This window comes from Vanessa cardui, chromosome 23 (assembly GCF_905220365.1).
Source record: "Vanessa cardui chromosome 23, ilVanCard2.1, whole genome shotgun sequence".
NCBI lineage: Eukaryota > Metazoa > Arthropoda > Insecta > Lepidoptera > Nymphalidae > Vanessa > Vanessa cardui.
Window position 1 is genome coordinate 8,546,867 of NC_061145.1, and position 27,848 is coordinate 8,574,714.

The 27,848-nt window shown below is 33.8% G+C and overlaps 1 protein-coding gene across 6 annotated transcripts in view; it reads right to left on the minus strand.

The window, feature by feature from the left end:
• Positions 1-350: 350 nt before the first annotated feature.
• The window catches only part of LOC124539664 (mushroom body large-type Kenyon cell-specific protein 1), a 200,231-nt gene continuing 172,733 nt past the window's right edge, over positions 351-27,848 (minus strand). For 3 of the 6 annotated variants that reach the window (XM_047116973.1, XM_047116977.1, XM_047116978.1), the window contains 4 exons: positions 26,070-26,186; positions 25,498-25,637; positions 12,785-12,925; positions 351-6,150 (listed from right to left, as the gene is read on the minus strand). In XM_047116973.1, the coding sequence (XP_046972929.1) occupies positions 4,806-6,150; positions 12,785-12,925; positions 25,498-25,637; positions 26,070-26,186 (1,743 nt within the window). In that variant the 3' untranslated portion in view covers positions 351-4,805. The remainder of the gene's footprint in view (positions 6,151-12,784; positions 12,926-25,497; positions 25,638-26,069; positions 26,187-27,848) is intronic. The other 3 variants (XM_047116976.1, XM_047116975.1, XM_047116974.1) reach the window with 3 other exon arrangements.

Sequence of the window (27,848 nt, forward strand, 5' to 3'; positions counted from 1 at the left end):
GACATAAATTATTGGGCTCCTGGTAAATATGTTGTGGTTATTTCATTATAAATGAGTATTTGCTATATACTTAATTTGAAATTTTATAGTGAGTAATTATCCGTATTATATATTGTATTAACTTTGATGATTGTGGGTTTGACAAATGAGTCTTGTTAAGTATTGTATTGACTATAATATGTATTTCATTTAGGTTAAGCAAAATAATATATAACCTTCTTTTAAAAAAAAGAGTAATAAGATAAATTCATTGATTTTTTAGAATTTATTGGGCATTACACATAATATTTTTTTTTATAGAATATTAAAAACTTAACCTAAAAATTATGTGATAAATAAAACAAAATAAATTTCAACAAATGAAAGAAATTTATTGTATACAGGTTTTAAATACCCTTGCATATTCTTACACCTGCCTAATCAGCCACTTCATTATGATAACGTAAGATATAAAGATCTTATAGATAAAAGGTCATTACATAATATGAAAAAAAAAATTTCCACTTGAAATGATGCTACGTAACATTATATTAGTTATACGTAAGAAACAGTTACAAACATACACGTGTACAATTCCACAATTTCAAATCAACTTTTTATGTCGCCAAGCGACGTTTTTTGGACGTTAAATCTTTTTTACAAAAATGTCAGTCGAATCGCCGTAAGCTTAGCTTTCCAATTTATTTATTTTTTCTCATCTAAAAATTTGACTAGATTCAATACAATAGTGTTGTGCCAATCACTTTTACCGCCAAACTTTACTTTTTTTTTTCTTAATTTCCCGCAACAGGTGTGAGTCAATGTAGAAATAGTGTAAAAACATCACTTTACTACTGAGGAAGTGAATAATATACGTCTATAATAAAAAAAAAAATTATTGAGTCGCTTAAATTAACGAATCCATCAATCTGTAAACTAAACAATATCAATAAAAACTAAAGGAACAAAATAACAAAAAAAAAAAAAAATTAAAGAGGCGAGTAACGTATATTGAAAAAAAAATATTCCATTAAACTTGTACTCAATAATTAAATAACAATATTATAATTTGATCTGGTTAGCTCCTTTCAGTTAATATAATATCAAAAAAAAAAACATGAGCTGTTTAATTGATTATTTAGGAAATAACAGTGTCTATCTTATACATTGGTCCATTACCTAAATCATTATAATTTTCTTATCCGATCACAAATAAAAAATATTTCAATTTTTTTTTTACGCTGACAACATTCATAAAAGCAATGTTCCCCAGTATGTGATGTGAATTTCGTAAGCGTTAATCTTTCACAAATAAATACACCATGAAAATATTTCGAGTAACACTATCATTTTCAATAAAGATAACATTATATTTAATATGTCTAAAATTAAATGCTTTGTGTTGTACATATTTTTTAACGTGGCGTTCCACGTCCGAGAACTGCTTCTAGCTTTGTTTAAAACAAAATCTCCCGTCCGTTCCGTAATTCTAATGTAATAAGGAATTATTGTTAAAAAAGTACAATAATTATTATTTTTTTTTTCGTTTAAAATTAATCTTCTAGACATACATATAGATATAGAAGGAAAACAATTAGGTGAAGCTTACATTAAGATCATCCTATCCGCTCTACGACCGGAGGCACGAGCGACACGGTGTCACGCTGTGTCAGATTTGACACGGCGTTTTACACGTGCCGTGTCACTTTGCCTGCAGTTGGAAAACGGTTATATACAAAGATACAGTCACACAAACGAACAACATGTGTTTACGAATGCTTAGAAATAGGAGCTGGCAATGTCTTTTAAGGTATATAACGACCTTACGAATATATCGACTACAAAATCCGTTAATTGTGAAAAAATAAGGCGATTCTGATAGCAACAGGCGTTTTATTTGATTATTATGTATCGTTTTTATCTATTTATTTATGATTACGGATTGTGCAGTCTCTATTATATTGGTATGATAAAGGTATTCGTCTTATATTAGCGAACGCAACCGATATTGAGCGACGATTTCGTTCAGAAACACGTGTTAAGATTAGATTGCACTCTAGATCACGTCGTCTCGGAATCATAAAGAATGTTTTTTTTTTAATTAAAAAAAAATGCAATTTCCCTTCATTGTCTTTTTGTTCCTAGAGCAGTCGAGGACCGTTCAAGTTTAACCTAACCCTTAAGAAATTCATTACAAATACGAAAAAAAAAAATTAACAAAATATTAAAGAATTACTACCGTCTACCTATTAATTCAAAATTACACTACGTTATTAACTAAAATTCTTAAAACTATGTGGAAAAAATGATTGAACAATATACAATAAAAACGATTCACTAATAAACCAGTGATCTCATCGAAAAGCGATTTATTTATTAGTACGGCAACACTCAATACCAGTTGAGTTGAGTTGCCAGTGGAAAAAAAGTCTGAAGGCAAAGGCATGATCTGTTTTTTTTTTAAATTTAAATTATACAAAAATTCCTCTGCAAGTAAAAATGGCGTGTATTCGTTTGTCTCGTGTAGAAAAGCGGATATTTGTGGAGATCACTGTTCATAACATTAAAATGTTAGTGGCGTATACAATTTGTACAGACCGACCGAGCGCGTCCACTCGGCTATTTTCTACTACATATCAGTCGCAACTCTCTTTTAAACCGGGAATCGAACCCCAAACACTTCGCACAAAACAATGACATGTTTAACATCTCAATATAATATTATAATCATATATAGGGTTATTTTAAAAATAAAGCCACTTAAAAATTAACTAACGTTACAAAATAAGATTAAACAACATAATGATTTGTTCCCGATGTGAAAAATATTTATATTATTATTTAAAAAAAAATCTAGTAACATTCTAAACGGAATGTTTTATTAACATCTAAATTATCTTTGCAAATTGTCCCATCCTATTATTTCTGTACAAACTTACACAAAATAACTTTTTTTAAGCTATCAACAAATGTCAGGCATAACACACAGATTTGTGTACGTATTAAAAAAAGTTGTTCGATTATTTTAAAAATTTGAATTTGGAAACATGAAATGCGGTCTGCCGGGCTCGCGCCGACGCGACTCTCGTCTTTTATGTATTTGTATATACTCCTTACAAGTCTTTTACCAATATAAATGCATATAACAGTTATTATAGATTTTCGAGGATTAAACGCTAAAAAGACATCAAAAATTATACACAGAGAAAACGAAATGAAGGTGAAAACATGCTATCGACTAGTTTAAATTTCGAATATAAAAATTTTTGTTTTTTTTTTTTTAATTTTCGTAGAGTAAGTGTTCGACATCTCGGCTCTGGATATGTATGAGAATTTCGATACTTACAGATTATATAAACATTTTTATTTTTTTAATTTTTTAATAAATTACAATTTTTCGGGTCCTCTTGGAATCATGATATTGACGTCGAAATGTCGAAGTCGAACTCTATTATTTCTATTTTCACATCATTCGTGGTCTCCGAAGAAAAATGTACGACAATATTTATTTCTTTAACTTGTATATAATATATGTATATTTTAATTACATACACAATACAAAGACTTCTTAAATTTTCATGAGGCGCACATTTACACGTAACTTACAAAGTAATCGTATGATAATTTTATATCCAAATATTTTACCTAAATTTATTCTGTGAGAGCGTATACATTATTTACCTCCGTACCTCCGTAATATACTCCGATTGAACACCAAAAAATGTCACAAATTTGAAGATATCAATATTCTTGAGGAATTTTTTTTTGGGCTAATAATTTTTAAAGTCGACGAGAATATAATATTGATTATCCATATTTTTGTATAGTCGATAAAACATTTAAAACTTGGACCATGAAAAATAAGAATATATTTTCTTAAGATACAATAATAGTACATAAAATATATAAGTTCACTAGATGTATGTACGTCGGTGTAAACACCACGCCACGCAAACCGCACTCGTAATACCTAAATATCACATTTAGTAATATGGAAATCCACGTGTCAGCACACACACACATTAAATTACTATTTTTTACAAAATAATAATTGCACAAGTCCGATTTAGGCTTCGCGAAGCCACGGAAATACGCCTGTCCCTCTCTCTCACATACCTAGCCCACGCGACAGAAAGAGATGGTGTGACCGATCCCGCCATAGCTAATAATTTCATTCAATATATTACCTATCTAATTATAAAAACACCGCACAAAATCTGCGTTTATTCACTTAAAAATCGATAACATTTACACTCATAGCTAGCTTTATAATTAATTTGTTACATTGTTTTTTATTTACTTAAAAATATTTAAATAGTTGATTTCATAACATTAACTTTTGGTTGTCTTTTACTTAAAACAAGGTCGAAACGTGAGGCTTCCGGATTCAGGAAATTAATTTTGGACAACCTGGTGGTGGAGTGGATTCAGCGCTACCGTGAAGCTACGAGAGGCGGCCTCGCCCGGCCCGAGGCGACGCCGGTCCCGCTCGGGGCCGCCGAGTAGTCGCGAAGCAACGTAACTACGGTTCGAGGAGGCGAAACTAATCCAGAACAACCCTGAATCCCCAAGGAGAACAGCATGCGAACGGTCTACTCATCACGGGCGTCTAACACTATTTAATTGTGATATTGCATTAGTAAAGCTGTGTCGTATTGAATTGGTTGTGACTTTAGGTAACTATTGTGATATTTGGTGATACATCGTGTCACGGTGAACGTTCGGGGAAGCGGAACCGAGGACTACTCGCGGGGGCGCGGGGACGCACGGGCCCGGGGAGGGGCGGCGCCGCGGAATGTACTGCGCGGTATCACAGGCGGCGGAGGCTAGGCGCGCTCCCCCGCGCCCGCCCCCGCCGGCGACGCGGGCGGCGGCGTGGGCGTGCCGTTGCGCGGCCGCAGCTTGTCGGCGCGCAGCCGCTGCACCGCCTCGCGCATGTCGGCCGCCAGCTGCAGGTCGGAGTCGAGGCGCGGGCGGCGCGCGGCGGGCTCGTCGCCGGGCTCGCCGCGCCGCCGCAGCGCGCCCGCGCCCGGCGGCGACGCGGGCGCGCCGCTCAGCCGCTGCAGCAGCGCCGCGCCGGGCCGCTCCAGGCTCGAGCGGATGATGCCCTCGAGGAACGAGCCGTTGGCCGGCGGCGGGGCCTCCTCGCGCAGGCGCCGCATCATGTGCGACGCGTACAGGTCGGGCGTCGGCGGCGGCGCGAACCCGGCGCCCGGCCAGAACGGGTACCCGGCGGGGTAGCCGCCGCTCTCGGGGCCGTTGAGCCCGTTCGTGAAGGGTTTCGTCGGGGGCTTCGGGGGCGGCTTCGGCGGCTGCGGTTTGACGTCCTGCTGCGGCTTCGGCTCCCTCTTTCTGGGCCGCATGAGATGTCGCTCCTTCACCTTGTACTCCAGCGTGGAGTGCGGCACGCCGTAGTAGGAGCCGGCGCGGTGTACCGACATCTCGCCCCGCTGCACCGCCTTCACGGCCTCCACCAAGCTGTCTCTGTCGTAGTTGCGGTACTTTCCTCGCTTGGGTCTCGTGCCCTTGCCGCCGGTCGCGGGCTGCCCGTTGTTGTTGGGCGTCGCCTTGGAGTTGCTCGGCATCGCGTAGTTCCTCTGGTTATCGGGTGGAGTTTTTATCACAGACACGTGCCTGTCGGGCGCCCGCATGAACTGCAGGTCGGAGGCCTGCGGCGGTCTATCGAGGGGCTGCTGGAACTTCTGGCTGATGCTCTTCGCTATAACGTCACTCAGCGACGTAAAGAGATGCTGACTGGAGGGTGCATCTGCGTAGACCGATGGTGGCAGGAGGAGCGAGGTCGCGTTGAGCGGCGGCTGCGGCGGTAGGATCGGCGTGATGGGCGTGACCGGCGTCGTGACGGGCGTTGCCGGTGAGGGGCTCTTCTCGTCGGGGGGCGGGAATGTCGGTATCTTGAGGATGACGGACGGGGGCGACTCCGGTTTGTCGGGCTCGCTGTCCGGGTCGGACTCCTGGCCGGTGTCGGACATGAGCCCGAACTTGTTGACCTTGTTGCGGAGCGTGGAGCGCGGGATGCCGTAGACGACGGCGGCCCGGCGGGTGCCCAGCCGGCCGGACTGGATGTCCCGCAGAGCCGACTGCAACTCATCTTCCGTGTAGGCTCGTCTCGTAGTGCTATTACTGGTTCCTTCGAGGACTGCGCGTTTTAATCTGCAACAACATAATGAAGACGATTAAATTTCACTTTATCGTGATCTAAATTGCAAGTTGTCTATTAATTATTACACTAGACTTAATTATAAGAAAAATCTGAAACTGACCGAATTGTTAATGTGAGCAAACAGTCCCAGAGCTAAAGCTTAGCAGACGCGTAGTACGAATATAAGAGAGCGAACTCATAAAACAAATAATTCTCTACAATTATTTGCATATTAAGATAAACAGAGGCTCGTAACAATCCCACAAGTCGGGCGTGCGTGAATCATTAAACAATATGGGTCAACAGCTGGTCAACAACCGGCAATCGGTCGAAAACTCTTCTAAATTCAACATTTCAAAACGGCCGCTGTATTAATTCCAGATAACGCGAAATGCGAAATATTTACTCGTGGACTCACCGATAACGGACTACTATGAATGCGTCTTTATCTTTTTCCCTACGTCTTTTATTTCCTGACGTCCGTGACGCGAAATCGCACTTTATGCCTTCGTTTTACGGCCCGATTTGCAATGAATCCGAACGGTCGTCTTTAGTTTCATCTTGGGTTTTACTTTCTTATTTTTCGATATCGTTGACAGGGAATATCGGACCTTATTATTCGGTGGGAGGGGGGCATATCGCTTGGTGTTTTTCGCGTTCGGAGCGAGGATGCAAGGTCGATGCACTGTCGACTATCGCTGCATTTTTATTTGTTTTGGCGAGTCGTGCGACCCACATCGCGGTCCCAGAATGAATTTATTCTGTTATCGATTGGATATCGTGCATAATATCGGTGCTGAAATCGAGACTGTGTCTTATTCCTTTCTTGTACGCGCTTTGAGCTTAGTTCATGCGGACATTTCGAGTAACGAGAGTCCGTTTGCTGGTCCGATGAAGCGAGAGACGTAACAATATGGATTTTATTTTGCTATTTTATTCGTAACGTGAAATGACCGTTTGGAAAATGATGCTCGCCATACGCGTCATTAACTTTAGAGATGCAATTTTTATATATTATACATATATACTTATATATCTACTAGTCTGGGTATACTTTTTAATATATAACTTTGTATCTAAGTTTAAATGACAAAGAAAGATATTTAAATTCATTTGACGCATGTAACAAGTTATACTAACGACAAATGTTATAAGCGTTTCATTGTTAACAGTAAATAACATGCATTTATTTATGTATGTCCGTTGAAAAGCTTCAACACGTGATCTTCAAATCAAGAGCTGAGACACGCAACATCAACAAAATCTGAATTCTAAATCAATCAGCAAGTGTTCTAAGTAATACATACATATAACATAATCTACATATGTTTTATTAACAAAACATTTGAATATATTTTTATGACATGGGAAGACGTTTACTTAAAATACTACTAAACAAATTTGCATAACATTTACACCAGAAAAAAGCGCGTTTTCAAGAATACATGACAGTTTCATCATATGACTAGATCAAACATGAATCTATAAAATACTTTATACATGTTGTAGAAATATTGAATGATTAATTTACTACCTCAATTAACTGCTAAATCGATAGCGATTTTATAAGAACTTTTTTTTAATGTATAGGTTGGAGGACGAACATATGGGCCACCAACCTTGGGAACTAAGATGCTATGTCCCTCGTGCCTGTAGTTACACTGGCTCACTCACCCTTCAAACCGGCAGACAACAATACTGTTGTTTAGCGGTAGAATAACTGATAAGTGGATGGTACCTACCCAGGCGGGCTTGCACAAAGCCCTACAGCCAAAATATTTCGAATCGATCCAATAAATGTTGCAAGCGTTAATTTTATCGATTATATGTTTATATCCACTTCATGGTATTGTTTGAAGCTGGAACTACTTACTTCAAAGGGTTCTTAAAAAATTAATCGTTTACTAAATTAAAAAACCAACCGAAAAAACCGTTTCATAAATTATGTAAAATTATTTGTAAAAAAATACATCAGTAAAGAAATACATCATCTAAGACACGATTATACACACGATAAAAAAGCATGGAGCTAATACTTGTTGACTTCCAGGCAGGATATATTACATACATATACATATTTAACTGACATAACTTAGTACTTTTAAATATTGAAAAAGAGTAACTACTGAGTTTCTTCTCGGTAGAATCTACATTCCTAACCGGTGATAGCTTTCCTTAATATAGTTTTTAATGACGATTCAAAAGTGCTTGTAAAAGCCTACTTGAATAAAGTATATTTTGATTTGATTTAGTGCTTACCCAGGTATGAACCAGTGATCATCGATTGAGGTTTACCTGTTTTAACTATTTCATATATATGATGTAATCAATTCAAATCAGTAATATATAAACACTGTAATTCTCGCGGAACCAGACCATTTAAATAAAACATATTATATACACATATATAGCAATGTCTTGTGTATGCTAAATAAGTTTACCTCCAGTATGTTTCATATACAAAATAATACGCATATAACATACACTCCAGATCAATTCATAGCTTCATATAATTAACGGTAAAAGTATTGAATATATCTTGATATCTCTCCGGACCCTCGCCGTAGGGGGTAGAATCGCGCATTCAAATAAAATGTACTCTCGATTAAATCTCATCTCCGTATTTGAAGGGTTTATGTAGTGATGTAAAGGGCAGTCGCCATTGTAGGAATTACGCTTGGATATAGGTCACACGAATTGGATGCGTGGCTCCTCAATCATGTAATTTATTGTGTTGTCTAATAGATGGCGCTATCTGTCTTTTAAATCGCGCTTACAAATTGTCGACTTGATTCTTTATTATATTGGTTTAAATTTCCAATTTAGATCTAGATCATGTTTAACTGATGCATGTCCGTCTGTATATATAAAAACAGTCCCTATATGTGTTCTGGTTAGAGGTGAGTGAGTAAGTGTAAATGGGAAGTGTAAACTTAGTTTTGATACCTAGTTATTTCTAGTTTCTTATTTAGATGCTGATACTTGATAGTCCAATTAGTTCAATCTTGTAAAATTTCCGTTACAAAGGTTTGCTTTTAAGAACCGGCTTGAGTTACATATATTTAGGTTTTTTTTTTATGTATGGCTAAGGTAAGGGATGATCTTTATACAGTAATAACATCTACCGCTAGGAAAAAAAATATATATGACATACATGACATGCATGCCGCTAACAAAAAAAAAGTCGTACCGCAGATATTCTTTATTTAAAATCATTAAAAATATCCGATTATCGAAATGCAGGATTCCCATACGTTTAACGTAAAGTAAAAATAGGTCGCGTTCAAGAATTTAGTATTAATATATACTTTAAACTCGCGTCGCGTTGCGTTATTTGTATCAAACGAGTATACTTGAATTTCATATGATGACTCACTAACAATAAAATTGTTTGTTCGTAAGTAAACAACTTTCTTTCGTAATCTTAATATTATGACGATGGAGGGCGCTGACATCTGATACCAGTTCTTTGACACCATTCATACAAATGTATTTATTTTTAAAATCATATGCGATAGTATGATATTTGTGTATTAACAAGATTAGTTATTTTGTTAAGCGTTAGAAATATATTAAGTCTGTCTCATACATTTTAACACGCCCGTGTGATTGACAAACTTGTAAAGAGATTAGCTATAATTAGATTTAACAATGAAAATAGATAGTTCTTTAATTCTATCAATAAATCATTTATTGGACTCTGTAACAGTTTATCTTTAACTAATAATTACCCGTGGCTTCGCTGGCGTTTTTAGTTATGATTGTCATGTATTAAGCATAAAAATAGCCTACGTCCTAATTTGGATTTCAAGTTTCATGCCAAATTTTATAAAATTCGGTTCAGCAGTTTCGTCGTGAAAGAGCGACAGACAGACAGAGTTACTTTCACATTTATAATATTAATGTAAATTAGGAGTTTTTAAATCGAACACACAGCGATATCAAGAATTGAGCTATCAGGTACAGCTATGTTTTGGAGTTCCACCACATTATTCTCTTCTCTTATGAATTGCTAGTTAAGAGTAGTTTACTTGGTGGTAGATATTTGTGCAAGCTCGTCTGGTTAGGTACCATCCACTCATCAGTTATTCTACCGCCAAATAACTACAGGCACAAGGGACATAACATCTTAGTTCCCAAGGTTGGTGGCACATTGACGGTGTAAGGAATAGTTAATATTACTTACAGCGTCATTGTCTATGGGTAATGGTGACTATACTTACCATCAGGTGGCCCATATGCTCATCTGCCAACCTATACCATAAAAAAAGAGTACGCTTTTGACCAGCACTTGACCAGCAATACGACATATGCAGACTGCAACATTACCCCGATACTGTGGCAAAGTGGTATCGACGAAAGCTCTGATTTTTCAGGATAAGTTTAATCAAAATATTAAGTTATGTATCTTATAGCTTATTTCAATTGAGCTACAAAATTATATCGAATTGATCGTAATATTAATTGTTTTCCAAACATTTCTATGAATATCAGTCAAATATATTGCATTATTGTTTTTATAGTAATTGAAGTACACGTCTATAAAACACAGCGCGTTATATTATTTATAAAATCAAATAACCACAGAGCGGAGTTCGTTGACCGGTTGTTTTGTTACAAAAGTTAATGGGTACATTCACATATGCCATTGTTTGTGTAATCCAGAGTCATATTCCAATAGGAAGTGAACGCTGCGAGTGTTATGGCCGGTGTACCCCATAACGAATCGAGTTTTCCTTAAACTTTTCCACTATAATCATAAACGTCGTAAAATCTTGATTCCAATTGCCTCCGAGTTACATTTCCGATATTAATGTAGTGAATTAAGATCTGAATTATGTGAAGAAGCGAGTTTCCCGCGACTTCGTATGTGTAACTTTCGTTTAACTATATGCCAGAAGTTCTCAGCTAATAAAACAACTCAGTCACATTCAAAACATTTGTAAGAATATCCTTACTTATGTACCATTATTTATCGATTGTCTCTTTCCAGCATTATTCGATAGAATCTTGTGTTTTCTCACAAGATTGTATAACCACACCCTAAAGATAATTTTAAGGCCGTTGAACTTTAATATAAAATAATTTGAATGATAAGAGATTATTAAAATAAAATTATTTGTGGTATGGCTGCACACTTTAGGATACAGACTATAGCTAATTGTTTGATATTAAAAATAACATAGTTTTGTGTTTTTAATACGACTTAACAGAAACAAACTAAAGTCTAATTCTAAGCCTGATTGGTAGCCTAAGGGTGACTAGTAATTTCAAATAACCTTTGATACAAGATCAATTGCAAAGTTTTAAGTACAAGTATGTATGTTTATATATATCAATCCAATCGGCTTTCTATATTTATTTACTATGTTTTATACTTCTATAAACGCGGAATTTAATATCATCAAAACTTCCAGTTACGACATTTTAAAGGTATATAATACCTTATACCCACTCAACATGAAAAGTAAATTTAAACAATATTTTATAAGTCAAATTGTCCAGTAAAAGTTAGTTGATTATAAATAAAGTAATTTTGTAAGTAAGTAGCTATGTAAATTTGTTACATACTAGTTACAACCCGAGGATTCGCCCTTGCTCTATGCTTTAGTCGTAAGAGCGCAACAGACTTACTTTCGCATGCAGAATATATGTAAGTACAGATAAAAAATAATAATTTATCATTTACTGAATGATATTTTTTAAGAGAGTGGAGATGGCCCAGTGGTTAGAATTGCGGGGTCAAACCCAGGCAAGCACCGCTGATTCATATGCTTAATTTGTCTTTATAATTCATCTCGTGCTCAGCGGTGAAGGAAAACATCGTGAGGAAACCTGCATGAGACAAATTTCATAGAAATTCTGCCACATGTGTATTCCACCAACCCGCATTGGAACAGCGTGGTGGAATATGTTCCAAACCTTCTCCTCAAAAGGAGAGGAGGCCTTTAGCCCAGCAGTGGGAATTTACAGGCTGGTGTTGTTGTTGTTGAATGGTATTTTAACGTATGAAATCGCACTTGGATATTATTCAAACGTTACTCAAGGATGAGCGTAGCAGAACGTTTAAAACAAGGTAAATGGATTACAAAAAGTGTCTGACCTTAATTTGATGCAAATTTTCTAACTCGTATCGGAACCAGCCATCGACTACACTTTGCAAATAGTCTATTTCGTCAGGTGAAAATACTACCCCTGGGGGAGTGTGCGATCCATTATTTTAATTAGGCTTTTTCAAGCTCTTTTACGAGCTATTTTCAAGAACATTAGCACTTTTTTTTAACAATGAATAGTATTTATTTTAAAACAAAGAAAATATCTTTAAGCGTTTCGAAGGGGCCGCTTTGGAATACCTTTGAAAAAAGCAAGGATAGCTGTGTACCTTTATATATCACGCGGAAATTGTATATATTTAACGATTTTTGTTGCGTCAATAATTGTAGTTAAGTAAAACGCTACTATTAAAATACTTGCCCCATTAATAAATTGAAATTTTATGTAATATATATTATATATTTGATGATGATTGAGATATAGCTCTGTGAAAAATTACTGAGTTTCTTACCGGTTATTTTCGGTGGAGCATATTTTCCGAAACGGAAAAGTTTATGGCTAGTTTCAAAAACAGTTATAAGAGGTGCTTACCTGGCGTTATCCAGATTCTTGGCGTCAGGAGGCGGCGTACCGCTGGTGCTGGATGTAGACTTGGCGCTCAGATCCAGGGGCTGTTCCGTGACGGTGGGGGACGAACTGGGGGCTGCTACCTTGTCGCTTTCTGATAGCCTGCTGCAACCATACATTTTTGTTAAAACACATTAAAGATCATACATACAGTATAGCTTTAATTCGCATATTATATTTGAAAAGTGCTTATCATATATGGAAGAAATATATCACTACTTCAGAGCAATAGTGGGATATATACAAAAGATGCTACTTTCGGTAATCAGCAATTGAAGTTTTTCACTCCGGTAATCATAAATTGTAAATAAGTATTTACTATTATTATTTATTACTGAAATCTACGTCTGTTATATATTTGAACACCATCATAACTACACAAAATATGGTAGATGTCCCACAGTTGCTCTGACAGTGTAGATGTTCGTCGATTTACATACATACATTTTGTATTGTTTTATTATAATATAATGTTCAGAAAATATTATTTACTAATTTCCTTGACGATTCCTCTCGTTGTAATACCGACGGTAAGCTTTTATCTAAATTGTTCCTGTAAAATTACGATTCAATATTGAGAACCTACTTAAATAAAGTATCTATTTTGATAGTCTACAATAATTAGATTTTGAAATGGTTTAATTACGCGTGTGTAAATACGTAGTGTTATACACTTTGTGTATAGCTCATGGAGCTCACAGGAAAACGTTTTTAGCTCAATAAAAACGCCAAATGAACGAATCCGAACACAAAAAGATGACAAACAGATAGCGACGCGCGAAATGTGAATTAGACATTCAACGTCGCCACCATTTTCGACTTTGAATTTAAAGTCTTCAATAACACATACAAACAATGCAACACGTACACACAAAGGGCGGTCTTTGTATTTGTAATGATAATGATACGAGGAACGCCGTGATTACGATGGAACGTAACGTATATAGGGAATCGCGTTTGCCGCCCTTTGCTACCCCTCCCTCGTAAAAACCTAAGTGCCTTGGAAAATTTTAATGCTCTCTGACTTAGAACCAATGAACTGCAAGCCCATGAGGTTAAATGAAAATTGGAAAATACGATGTCTTTTTTTTTCATAATGAACTAGTTGTTTCATCAGGGTTCGTTTGTTCTGCTCTCTGTATGATTATAGTTGCTATACTGACGGACACAAAAATTGTTCGTTAATATTGGATGACTTTTCATCCTTATGTTTGTATTTGAGGGGTTTTTTTAAATAGTATGTTTGTTTTCCCGCCCCTTTCGATGTGATATGTGTATTATTGAAAATACGCTATGCCAATATTAGGGCTCAAGATTTCAATTAAAATATTCTTAGCGATTTTAATAAACAAATGTGTAGAATGCGTTGAAAGCTAATCCATCTTCATCTTATACTCAAATTTAACTTAATTATCAGAATACTGTAATTAATGAGGTTCATGTCGGTCTCGGTATAATATAAAATGTTAATTATTCGTTTTTGTAAAATAATGACGCAAGACTATTTGAATGATGTGTATTTTGATTGATGGGTTACATTTCTTTTATAGTATTCAGAATACTTATTTTACTTTACTATATATGTTAATCTTACTAATCATAGATGCGAAAGATTAGAAGGCATGATGGTGCTTAATCAAGCCAGAACGGATGAAGAGATGTGATAGAATTTTGGCACAGAGGTAGGTATAGCCTGGAATAGCATACCGGTTATTTCTTATCTTAGAAAAATGTACCAAAAAATTCACACTCCGGCTAAGCCAAAGAATTAAAGTATATAATAGTAATATTGAAAAAACATATGGTTTTTTTTAATAGCCGCAAAGTGTGATTGATGTATTGTGATGACATTGACGGGGGTACAAGAGACTTCATTATAGTAGCTTGTAAAAGCGATCCCGTGACGCCTACCGAAGACATTTAACAGTAGGTAACCATACTGTTGGTTTTTAGTAGATGTTCTACGGTATAGAGTCATCCAGGGTTCCAGCTTCCCACAATACATGTGGGGGAAACGCGTAACGTTTTTTTTCAGCGAGATAAAAAAAGGCACACAAGACAGTAACTAAAAGCTATGAAATGCGAAAGTTTTATCACAATAACACCAGTAATTGTACTATTTACAATACAATAAATATACCAAGACAATTTGTTTGATAGATTTATCGCGTTTTAAAATACTCACAATTGAAATATATCACGATACGACGTATTTGTTCGTAATTGAAATATTTATAAGGAAATAAAGAATTCATGTTAAATTATAAATGGAAAATAACAACAAGAAACCGTGAACGTGAGTAACGACGTGATGTAACCGACGGCAAGACCATTTTTGGGTTTGCTTTACAATAAACCATTGCTAATGGCTTTTCCGATGGTTCGAGACTTCAAATTAATCGTTACTTTTTATAGCCTCATAGTTTATCAACGATATCACCTATGAAGTATTTTTTTTAAAGTCAACACTATTTTATCTTTTATACTAATAGCAGTTACCCGCGACTTTACTTAAGTGGTAATTAATGTTTAATATTTACAGATTAGCTTAAAATGTTACGATAATTAAATACCTATTTGTATACCGCACTGGTGTGTATTTCATTTCATGTTTCATTCAACTCTGATTTCACTCCCTTAGGGATATAATTTCCAAAATTCCTACCTTAGTGGGTGTCTAATCATTGAAACGATCTTACACACCAAATTTCATAGCCCAGTTAGTCCGGATATATTATTTTATATTTAAAGATAATAAGTACGTTTGAAAGCGATAATAGCGGCAAGATTCTTTAAAGTAGAAAAATGTGTTGTATAGCCCATTTATTGAGAAAATTTATAAGCTATATAATATAGGCTATAAATATCGGGGGCGGAGCGGCAACGTTTAACACGCGGAGCGGCGGGTAAATTAATGTAGGTAAATATGTATTTTTTATTTAAACTAGGTAGGCTGACTCGCAAATGGGCTCGATGGTAAGTGACTTAGCACTCTATGAAATGTTAATCCTTCATCTACGAACTTAGGTACGAATAATTTCTCGTGTATCCGTAGTTATACTATATACCTCACCTTTTAAGTCAGCCACAACAATATTAAATGCAGTTTAAAGGTAGCAAATGAAATGTCTACCCATGTTTGCACATTAAGCACTATACATCATCATCCTCCTGCCCTTATCCCAATTTTATTTGGGGTCGGCGCAGCATGTCTTCTCCTTCCATACTTCTCTGTCAAGTAACATTCTTTCTAATCATATCGTCTTTCACACAATCCATCCATCGTTTCCTTGGTCGTCCTCTACCTCTATATCCATCCACATCCATGCTCAAGGCCTTCCTCACAATATGTTCCTCATTCCTCCGCATTACATGCCTGTACCATGATAGCCGCTTTCTACATAACTTCTCGTATTAAGCACTGTTATTGAATAAATTAATAAAAAAGTTCAAAATAACTATTCAGATACAATTCTCAAAGCAGACTATACGCTGTGATGACAAAAATATTTTAGCTCTAGACAGGTAGGTAGGTAGGTTGACGAACCTTCACGTTACGATCCTTACGAGCGTTGCAATAACTATAAACGTCAACTAACGACAGTCTATAGACTTATATTAACTGACATCAAATCCCATTGAACTAACATAAATATAGATTTTTTTACTTAGACTAGTATGTCCTGGGTTTTAATCGCCTGATTATTGAAGAAAAAGTCGTAAAGCAATCCTTTATGTCGTGTATCAACTTAGTAGAGAAAGCCGGGAGGTTATAGCCCCGCAGTTGAAAAATTTTCAGCTGTTATTGTTTCAAATGATGTAATGCAAAAAATATAAAACGTATATTATGAAATTTATTGTGTACATTTTATTAACTATATAACATAGGAATTTAAACTACCAAACTTTTCCACTTTGTTTTATTAATATTCTTGTCAATAAATTAAAAGATAATTAGGTACTGAAATTATGCTTAATTTCACAATAACTGTTAATTTCCAGAATAAATAAGAAGTTTTTATATACTTAACGTTCGTTTATAATTTAATGATAGTAAATAAGTGTTGATATTGCATATAAGTCGTTAATTATATCATATATGAAGAATTGCGTGAACAAGTATAATATTTTATATAGAAAACGAAGACGCTATACAAACTAAGATACATATATATCTACGACTTTCAAAAACAAATTTCTGTAACAAGAACCTAACACTTATAAGTGAAAATAAATCGAAAACTCTAAACAAGCATTAAGTAAATCAAACTTTAATTATTTTCGATTTAATCCTAAATTTGAACTCACACTTTCAATCCTGAATTATTTAATCTTATTAAACATATCACGTGAAATAATAATTAGTATCTCTGGAACGGCTGGTCCGATTTTGACGGGACTTTCACTGGCAGATAAATGATAGTACAGAGTAACTTAGACTACATTTTTTTTTGTTAAATTACGCGTACAAGGTCACGGGTATAGCTAGTATTAAATAAATAGGTATCGAAGGCAAAAAATGGCATAATTGAATGTTAAACAATGTGGAAGATTTAAATATAATAAGACGTTTTTTTGATTCAATTCAGTGTAATGTAAAAAAGGATAATTCATTGTTCTATCAATAAGGAAATCGTATTCGTAACACGAAGGTGTTTTATATCAGGATATTGAGATGAAATTGAACGGGCAAGGTTATTTCATCTTGCGTAGAGTCTTAGTGATTACTTAAAAAGACCTACCGTAACTAGTATACTAAAGTATATATACATATATTTGTTGAAACACTTATAATATTCAGAAAATCATTAGGCTAGTACAGTGTTATATACCATTATAATCACAAAATTAAATGCCTTCAAATCAAATCAATTTTATTCAAGTTTTTGAATCGTCGAAATTTATACTACGACCGTTTCGGAAAGCAGCGTGAACGACAAGAAACTTGCATAGTTGCTCTTTTTAAATAAACAGATTTAGAATACTGTTTTCTTGCACTAATTTGTGTCTTTTAAAGAAACTCGAGCCGTTTTTGTATAAAAGTACTCTTAATGGCTAATATCTATAAATCATTATTTGTTGTTACCTTATGTCCCTTTCGATTACTTCAAATCAAAATTAAATTACTTTCCGTCAGAGTATAGACTCAAAAGGACTTTATAATTGTCATATTAATGTACTGAATTAAATGTGAAGATGTTGTTATGTTAGTAAATACATAGTAAAGTAACAGCCTGTAAATTACCCACTGCTGGGCTAAGGCCTCCTCTTCCATTAAGGAGAGGGTTTTGGAACATATTCCACCATGCTGTTCCAATGCAGGTTGGTGGAATGCACATGTGGCAGAATTTCAATGAAATTAGATACATGCAGGTTTCCACACGAAGTTTTCCTTACATATATATAGTGGTGCTTGCCTGGGTTTGAACCCGAAATCATCATTTAAGATGCACGCGTTCTAACCACTTCTCAGCTCATCAATACATAGTAAATATATAAATTTATTAGACTTTTTAATGATGGTTTTAACATTTCATAATTATTCCATAGTTCTATTATTGATTTAGATAGTTTTCACACACAACCGTAATCGCTAAGGTATAATCTCCTGATATATTTCACTTTTGCTTTTGAATTTCATCATAAGATCATCTTCCATTAGACGTGAGCACGAAGGTCAGACTAGTTAAAAAAAAAAAATTCCAAATTCAATATACGAAATATGAGTTTTTGTATTATCAGCTATAACCCGCCCGTATACAATCGTAAATAATATACATCAACAAATTTAAATAAATGTGCCATTCCATTCGACGCTATCGTGTTGTTTGTCAGTCTGTATATAATGTATAAGATTTGAAATTCTTGCAAATATTGAAAGCGGTTAAACCAGAATGCAGTTTCAGTATCGTCGCTAAACGGATGTGACACAAGGGGTGGCGCGGAGGCTCTGACGTGGTACCACAAAAGGCCTGCCTGTATTGTCGTCTTGAGTATTGAAATTATTTGATACAACTTCAGGTATTGTGTTCATTCGAACGCTCTACATTTTCACGTTGGGAAATGCGCTGATTGACATGCTTAGTTATAATGTACTAGAATTTCCCCTGTGTAACTCACGTGGTTATTTAAGAAAATGTACTTTATCTATATTAATATTATAAAAGTAAACCTGCCTGTCTGTTTGTAATTTCACGACCGAACACTGAATCGATTTTGATGAAATTTCCAAACTTGAAATCCAAGAAAGCACATTATAGAAGGCTTCTATTTTTGCCTAATACATGAAAACGTAGTAGTAATACGTTATAAAAGGAAATCCTGTCCAAAATATCATGCTTCTAGACCTACTGAGGTTGTGTGCTCTGAGTTAGTTTCAAAAATATAAGCAAAATGGCGTTAATTGATTGATCGACTAGCAGTATCATAATGCAAGTAGCATGCTTGTTTTGTTATATATAGGCGTTTAAAGTGTGCTACTTAGGGTTGCGATAACTCATCATGAATTTATACATAATGCATCTAAAACGATTATCATGCGAAAATAATAAATAATATTTGAATTGTATTGATATATAGTTTTAAGATTATTGACTTCCCAAGACTTCTGAGCTGAGATGGCCCAATGGTTACAACACGTGCATCTTAACTGATGATTGCGGGTTCAAATCAAAACAAGTACCACTATATATATGTGCTTAATTTGTATTTATAATTCATCTCGGGCTCGGTGGTGAAGGAAAACATCGTGAGGAAACCTGCATATGTCTAATTTCATTGAAATTCTCCACATGTGCATTCCACCAACCCGCATTGGAACAGCGTGGTGGAATATATTCCAAATCCTCTCCTTAATGGAAGAGGAGGCCTTATCTCACAAGTGGTAAATATACAGGCTGTTACTTTACTTTACTTTGACTTCCCGAAGTATATAAGTTACATTTATATGTTATTTACTGTAAGGTCCATTCATCTATACAAACTACAGATTAAAAAAAATACCTACAAATATCTTGACTTGCGTTAAATTTGATTAGACGTGTATACTCTATATAAAGTATATTTATAATTTTTAAATTATCATTTATCAATTAATAATAATAACCAAAAATTATAAAGTTATTAATTTCGGGATATTTACCATGTTTTTATTACGGGACTTCTCGTGAACAAGACATACAACCGAACAAAAATAAATAACATGGTAAATATCCCGAAATTAATACCTTTAGTTATGAAAATAACCACGTTAATTTAAAATCTTAAATAATCAAAAATATTTACTATATAATATTATTTAAGCAGCTTGTACAATGTTGTTATAGTTTTGACAACAGTTTTGATATTTTCTTTTAATGTTGTTGTTATATATATACGTATAATGTATGTTTCTCACATAAATATGTTCAAAATCATAAGTACTTATTTAACGTATTCTTAAAGATTTTTTTTAAATAAAATAGTAAGGTAAGTTCTGGAAGAATCGTGATTAAAATCCGTTAAACTCGAAAGTCATCTCCGCGTGAAAGGAACGAAAGATTGTCGGCGCAGCATCCGCTGAGATAAAGACGATTGGATGCACATGTATACGGGTTTCGATGCTGAACTTTAACAATCTGTCCGACGGTTCGGTATTTCGTCTTTTCAAGTTTTTTTTTATAAAGTCGTATAATCGATATTCGCATCATAGGAAAAAATACTTACAGAATATAATTTTAAGATTTTTTTTTTATATACCAACTATATGCACTTACGACCTTTTTCACTTCGTTTTGGAAGCACATACGTCATATTTATATTTATACAGCTCGTTCGACAATTACATTACATAAAATATATACAAATTTAAATATATATTGAAATATTAACTTCAAATATTATTGCTTCAGATTCCTAAATATAGTATCTACGAATTATTTACACGTGATCTGATACGATATAAAGATTTCGTTACTGTCTTTGAATTGAGATTTTAATGCATGCGTCGTATATAGCCATATGGTTGACATTTGCGTTGCTGCTGAAATGTAGCATTTAATTTCAAATGGCATAATGGCAACCGTTCTCAATAAATGGAATATCTAACAGAAAAATAATTATTCCAATCAAACTGGTTTTCACTAAGCCGAGTCGTATAAAATACAGACTTAAATTTATTATTAAAAACAACTGCTCGTATTTTAATTTGAATATTTTCAAGTTCATTATTAATGTCCATATTAAAAAAAAAAAACAAACCCGAACGCTTACTGCCTTTGTCAAGATTAAATTTAAAAGAATCAAGCGTAATACGTTCTAAATTCGAATTTATTCAAACATAACATTATAAATCAGCATTTAGACGATAATAGATACCAAATGTATAATAACATGACCTAAAAACTTGGACCTGAGGTAAATTCACTGTCATTCTAATTACTGGCCTAGTTGCAATCCAAACAATAGCCGATACTAAACTGAACGCATTTAAAATTCAAATTGAACTAAATATTCAACCTTGTAGCACCCCGCTTTAAATTTTTCGATGCGCTATGGATCTGTGGTCGTTAAATCTCTTATTATCCTTTAACAAATACTAAATCAAGTCTCGTCAGAATGAAGCGACTTTCAAATTCTTATTTCAAAAATCTTTTGTGTCGAACGCCTTATTAAAATTCAAATATAGATAGTGTTTTGTTTATTTTCATACGAATTGTGCTTGTTTTTTTTTTTTGTGTTTCAATTTCAAAACCTAATAATTTTATATTGTGTTTTGTTACTTTATATTCGTGGCTTTTTTCCTGATCTAAATTCAAAATTTAATCGAATCTATTAAATGTATATCGAATTCCATAATTTTAGTCGTGAATTTTTCACACAACGCCGCCATGTTTTTTTCGATCGAATTAAATATAATTATACTTTAAATATATTAATATATGTGTTATATGTGCGTGCATGAACGTGTTACGTGACAGCGTTTTTGACACATTATATAAAACTTTAATTTATGTTTAACAGAAATATAAATAATTTATACTGATAAAAATATAATGTATATTAATAAGACATAACAATGTAAGTGTATGTAAGTAACGACGACAATGTTATCGTAATTTTTTTTTTCGTTTTAAGGCAATAACCAACTTTAAACGTACATTTTAATACTTCATTATATAAATGGTAAATAGATCTATCATATTTTTCTATTTTATAAATTAGATACAGGCAGCATGAAAAATTAAAAAAAAAAACAATGTACGTCAATTTTCTCCGTTTACATTAATAAATTCAGTGTGAAAACAAGAAACTATTTACACGGATTAATTTAAACTACAACTAACTGTATCTTTTACGGAATAAACATTAAAGAGAAATAAAAACGATAATTCAATAATAAATACTTGAAATTGTTTATGTTTTATATAATAATACTCAAAACTCAAACTGAAATTCCTTCACTCAATATGGAATCATCACACTTACTATTTGATGGTCAAAAAAACTACCACCGTTTTGTAAATGAATACAACCTGACCTGAGAAGAACCGGCGAAAGAAATTCAACGAGTCTTTTGTTTGTCAAATTATATATTATTATTACTATTTTAAACTATATGTTACATACTAGCGACCTACCCCGACTACACACGGGTAGAATACTGATACTAAATATACTACAGAAATTGTTTATTTACGACATCACATTACAAACTTTTAAAATTATCAGTGTCTATTTACTATATTGTCCATGTATTATATACAAAATCCTTACATGCGAATCACTCTATCTATAAAAAAACCGCATCAAAATCTGTTTCTTAATTTTAAAGATCTAAGCATCATCATACATACATCATCAGTTTTTGTCCACTGCTGGACATTGCCTTTTTCTCATACATAGGGACAGACAGCGGTAAGCGACTTTGTTTTATACTATGTAATGATAACGATGTACCCTTATATGATCTAGGATCAAGTGGAACCCTCAAAATCCCCATCACGATACACCAAACCGCTATGCAATCTCATATATTTTATTCGCACCAAAAATGCAATTCATAGTAATGTTTGTGTGAGTTATACAGTTCGATATGATACGAGTACTAACAAGCATCTCGGATACTCGCAACGAGCGAAGGTTATGAGTGCTCGTGAAAATATACGTTTGTCTATTTGTGTTACTTATAATACAAGAGATTTTAAATTTTGCATCTTTATAACTTATACATTTTATTTCACTTCTAACTGTCTAATATTTAAATGTTGTTATATATTTGGGAGTTCGTGGTTGATAGCACGTTTTGGTAATGCAACGATCTCTGACTTTATTTACTTTGATACTGAATTTATAAATGATAAATAGTCAAAAAAAGTTGATAAGTTTTTCGGCAGTTTCTTCTCAAGTGAAGATAATTTCACTGCCGAATTCTTGATAGAATTTAATTTGGCATAAATAAGACTTTTATATTAAACATTTAATTGATCCTAAATGATTTTTATTCACGATTTGAAATATCATAACTCGATCTATATAAGACATCGATTCAATGAACAATAATAATTACTCATTTAAGACGAGACAGTGATTTGATCTGGAACCAGTTGAAACCGGTTCGCCGAGTAAAACCGCGTATCTGAGCTAGTTCCGTATTGAGTAACGATTCATTGCACGTCTCAAGGATTCATCTTTATTTATAGGGACACACGCTTACCTACATGCAGGTGAGGTCGATAATGAACCTTCGTGGCTTCGATATAGAGTTTTTTATCGTTTAATATTGCTGTAACATTAATCGTAATGACACTGATATCAAAGGCATTAAATTTACTGTGACGATTTTCATATGATTTACTAATTCCTTCGCAGCAACAGGTAGACTTATGTCGGTTGTTTTAAGTCATGATCCAGTTAGATGATCTCATTTATTTATTCCTTTATATTTGGTAGAATCTGTATTAAGAAACGGTGGTAGCTTCACTTAATGTAGTTTGTAAAATGACGATTACTTGAAAATATTTTAATTTGATGATATAACTCTTTATAATGTATTTTGTTTTTATTGATATTAATCAAAAGTTCTTTATTCTTTTGTTGTTTTCATACAACATAGTATGTAATGGAAAAGTGGATCTGACACAAGTATGTATACTAGAGAGACCCAACTTTAAATATTGGGAAGAAAAACTAATAAGTAATAATACAATTACGTCAAAAGATATCAGTAGAAATGGTTGTTGAAGATATGACTTCTTGTATCAAATATAGAGACAGACAATTAAATATGAAAATTATTTATACAATTTTGACTAATGTGATAAAGTAAATGACTTTATTGTCATTTACTCTCCTGTTTGTCAATGGAGAATTATTTTTTGATTGAAAACGATTGACGATACAAATTCCATATACATAGGTTTAACACGAATTTGGCGAACACTTAATTATGGAATCTTGTTATTTACATAGAGATTAATTAAGTATCATCATTGAATCTAAGAATCTATTGCACTTTAGATCACAATGTTACAGACATTTTTATAACTGAAATAAAGTTAGTCGAATAAAACCTTAACCTTATCAGAGGTATATAAACAATATGAGTTTAAATTGTCTCTTATATAAGTCATCGGCTGTAGATCGATGTAGGCTTTGATTGTACTCGTCGTATGATATTTGAGCATTCAATGCCATTAGAATGGTGTTTCGAATAGTTGTTTTCGAACTATTTTGTTTTATTCATCAATAAATTACATCTGATCCTTGTGAATTTGCTGCATTGCAAATTAACTGAGCTATCGTTTAATTTATTTGAATTGATTTTACAGTTTCAACTTGTTTATTGTAGTGTATCTTTCGTTGTGTATTTATATGTTGCTTCAATTAAAATATTCGAATATTTTTTTAAATAATAACTGTTTTAAACATCATTTAAATTTGAAACTTAATATAGTCATTACGATTACATAGTATAAAACAAAGTTGTTGAATGCTTAGATCCCTAATATAATGCAATGGATTTTGATGCGGTTTTTTTTAATAGATAGAGTGATTCGAGAGAAAGATTTTCGCATATAACACATAGACAACATAGTAAACAAATGCTAATAATTTCAGATGATTCTAGTGTGATGTCGTAAATAAACATATTCTGTAGTATATTTAGTATCAGTATTGAACACGTGTGAAGCCGGGCGGGTTACTAGTTATTTATAATTGTTATTTTATAGCAATTTAAATTGTTTTAAGTAGAATATCTGACGAAATCGCATTATTGTATCAAGATTTTTTTCACACGAGCAATTAAGTTTTAACATCCGCCTGCCTTATAAGTTTGTACAATCATACTTTTGGTATTTACCTGTTATGTACTTCAATGGATCGTTTACTAAACTAATATAATATTTCTGTGAGACTAGAATATATACTATGATTATTAGGTCATTTATAATTTGCGATTCCCCTATAATCTAACATATATCAATATTCAAATTCATTAGTTTTCTATGTTGTCTTGGGTCTGGATGTTTGTGGTACTTCTGATTTTCAATAACACAAGTGCCTTATTACATTGGGATCAGGATATGTATAATATTAAGTTATATTTGGATTACAATTCAGTGTATTGGTTAATCCGTATTACGATGAGCTTGTCTGAAATGATATTTGGAAGAGTATTATGTTGTGGTGTCACTGACCTCTCAGTCTGGGGTCTTGCCGTTGCCAACCGCTGCATCATCCAGGCCTGCGACAGCGCTGGCGGTATCAGCCCCGTCCCCAACGCCGTCAGGGCCGCTATCATCTGTTGGAACTGCACACACATCTCCGTGTACGCCTGCTGTTACCAACCAACATACAGCTAGTTGATTAGCAATTGTACTCGACCATCATTTTTAAATTAAGAATGGTGGGTTATTTTGGAGTAACGGATACTTGGATGGATTGTGAAAGGGAAGCTTAGGATAGAAAGAGATAAAGAATAATCGGATGCAATTAATAGATGACCAACCATGGGAAAGACATCGATTTTGATGAAGTTTTAATTCCTTAAACTTTTAAGATTATTTCGATATGATTGACATTTTTTTAAATTTAGTGTCAGATCTTCCAATATGTGTTATGCATTGTTAGATCTTTTATTTTTTAAATTAAAATGAGGAAGATCCATTATTTTGATTCCTAGGTTTCTTTTGAAATAATTCCATTGTTTAAAAATATTATGTATTTGACTTTTGAATTTTTTTTTTATATTTTACATAATCAATCAAACCTGTGCGATCGCTTGGGGATTCTGGTTCTGTAGCTGCAGTAAGTGGTGGAGCAGCGGTGGTCCAGCCGGACTCTTTGCCCCCGACACAGAACTGCTGTCTGATTCTGACGCGGGACTCTGGAACAATAGGAAAACTAATTAAGAAAATTGTCAAATGTTGAACAATTATTATTCTGTTAGCAATAAATTTTATTTTATGTTTTAATCTTTTTATTATATATAGTTATGTTATAACTTAGGAGATACATAGCTAAATGAACGGGAATATAGAAGCTTTTACGATATATGTATTGATATTGCTTTTGGATTAATGAAATTCATTTTATTTCGAAGAAATACATTTATATAAGGTTAATAGATTGACATACGAATAATTTTATGTTCCTAAAATTTATTGTTAATTATAACTGTATATTAGAGTATATAGTATATATTAATGATAATCATGCTTATTTTCAAGAATGTTTGAGTAACTAGTAGTAGCTAAGTGATTACATTTTTTCGTAATTGTTTTTGGCAGTAATTTGGAGATCTTTGCATATAAATAAAAGAAAAATATTGCAACGTATTACAGATATTATAAAGTATTATGTATCAAGTGAATAGGTATTACATAGCAAAGTAGGTAGTCAGTATATTAATGGCTGTCAAAAGAACGACTTTGATCCAATACGATTTTCCTGTGAGCAATTGAGGCGTCAACTTTCCGCTATTTTAGCCTTAATCGTTTAATAAATAAGGATAAATATACACTTAACGTGCAACCTTGATTTTTTGCACACAATTTACTTTAGTAAATAATGTTTAAACTATGATTTCCTTGTTGCATAGAAGATATTACCTTTATTTACTTAAACTTTTCAATTAAAAATAAAAAGTCACTCGGTCCCTAGAACTTTGTCATGACGTTCTTAATTTAAAATTATATTCGCGTTTATTTTTTATCTTCAATCTTCAAAACAATTAAATGCACAGTCAAAATTTAAAAAAAAAAGTATTTAAAAACGTTCTTAATTTGATATTTGATATTTTGATATTATGATTGTTATTTTGTGGATTTTAAATTGAGTCATGGTTGTTCGTGGTCTAAGAAAATTATGAACCTCGAATTCAATTCACATCTTATATGTAATCATACAATTCCAATATTATCATGATACATTAATTAAAAATAAATAACCTTTTTCTAATATTGATTTACATGTGTTATCTATAAATTTCAATGTTATTTACCACTGTAATGGAAAATTACAGGGATTAAATTTAACTAAGCAGAATACCTATGAGCCTTGCTTTTATTCTTATGTAGAGTTCAGACAAATTAAAAAAGGACTGTACAAAAGAGGTCTTTGTTATTCAGGAACATGAAGTCGTAATAATATATATTATATGGCACATGCAATAACCCATCTAATTCTTCATGTAATAAATTAGGTAAAAAAACCATTGTTCTCGTAACGTAACGAACTCGTTAATAAAAAATGCTATTCTAAATTCAAACGGCCCATTAACCGGTTCCCACGACCGCCATGTTTGCTCGTCCTCGGCCGCCATTGGTCGAGGCCGCAAGTTTAGAATTAGAATGTGTAGACCCCACCATTTGGCGAGCGGTAAATTATGTGTAGTTTTTTTTTTCAAGTTCAAATAATGGGAGCAAGGGAGCAGCTGTGTTCTGCCGGCCTGGCTCGCGTCTGTCATCGGCAACAATGGAGTTAGAAAAAAAAAATATATATAGAAGCATTGATTGTTACATACAACGTCCAATTAGATGGCCGTTAG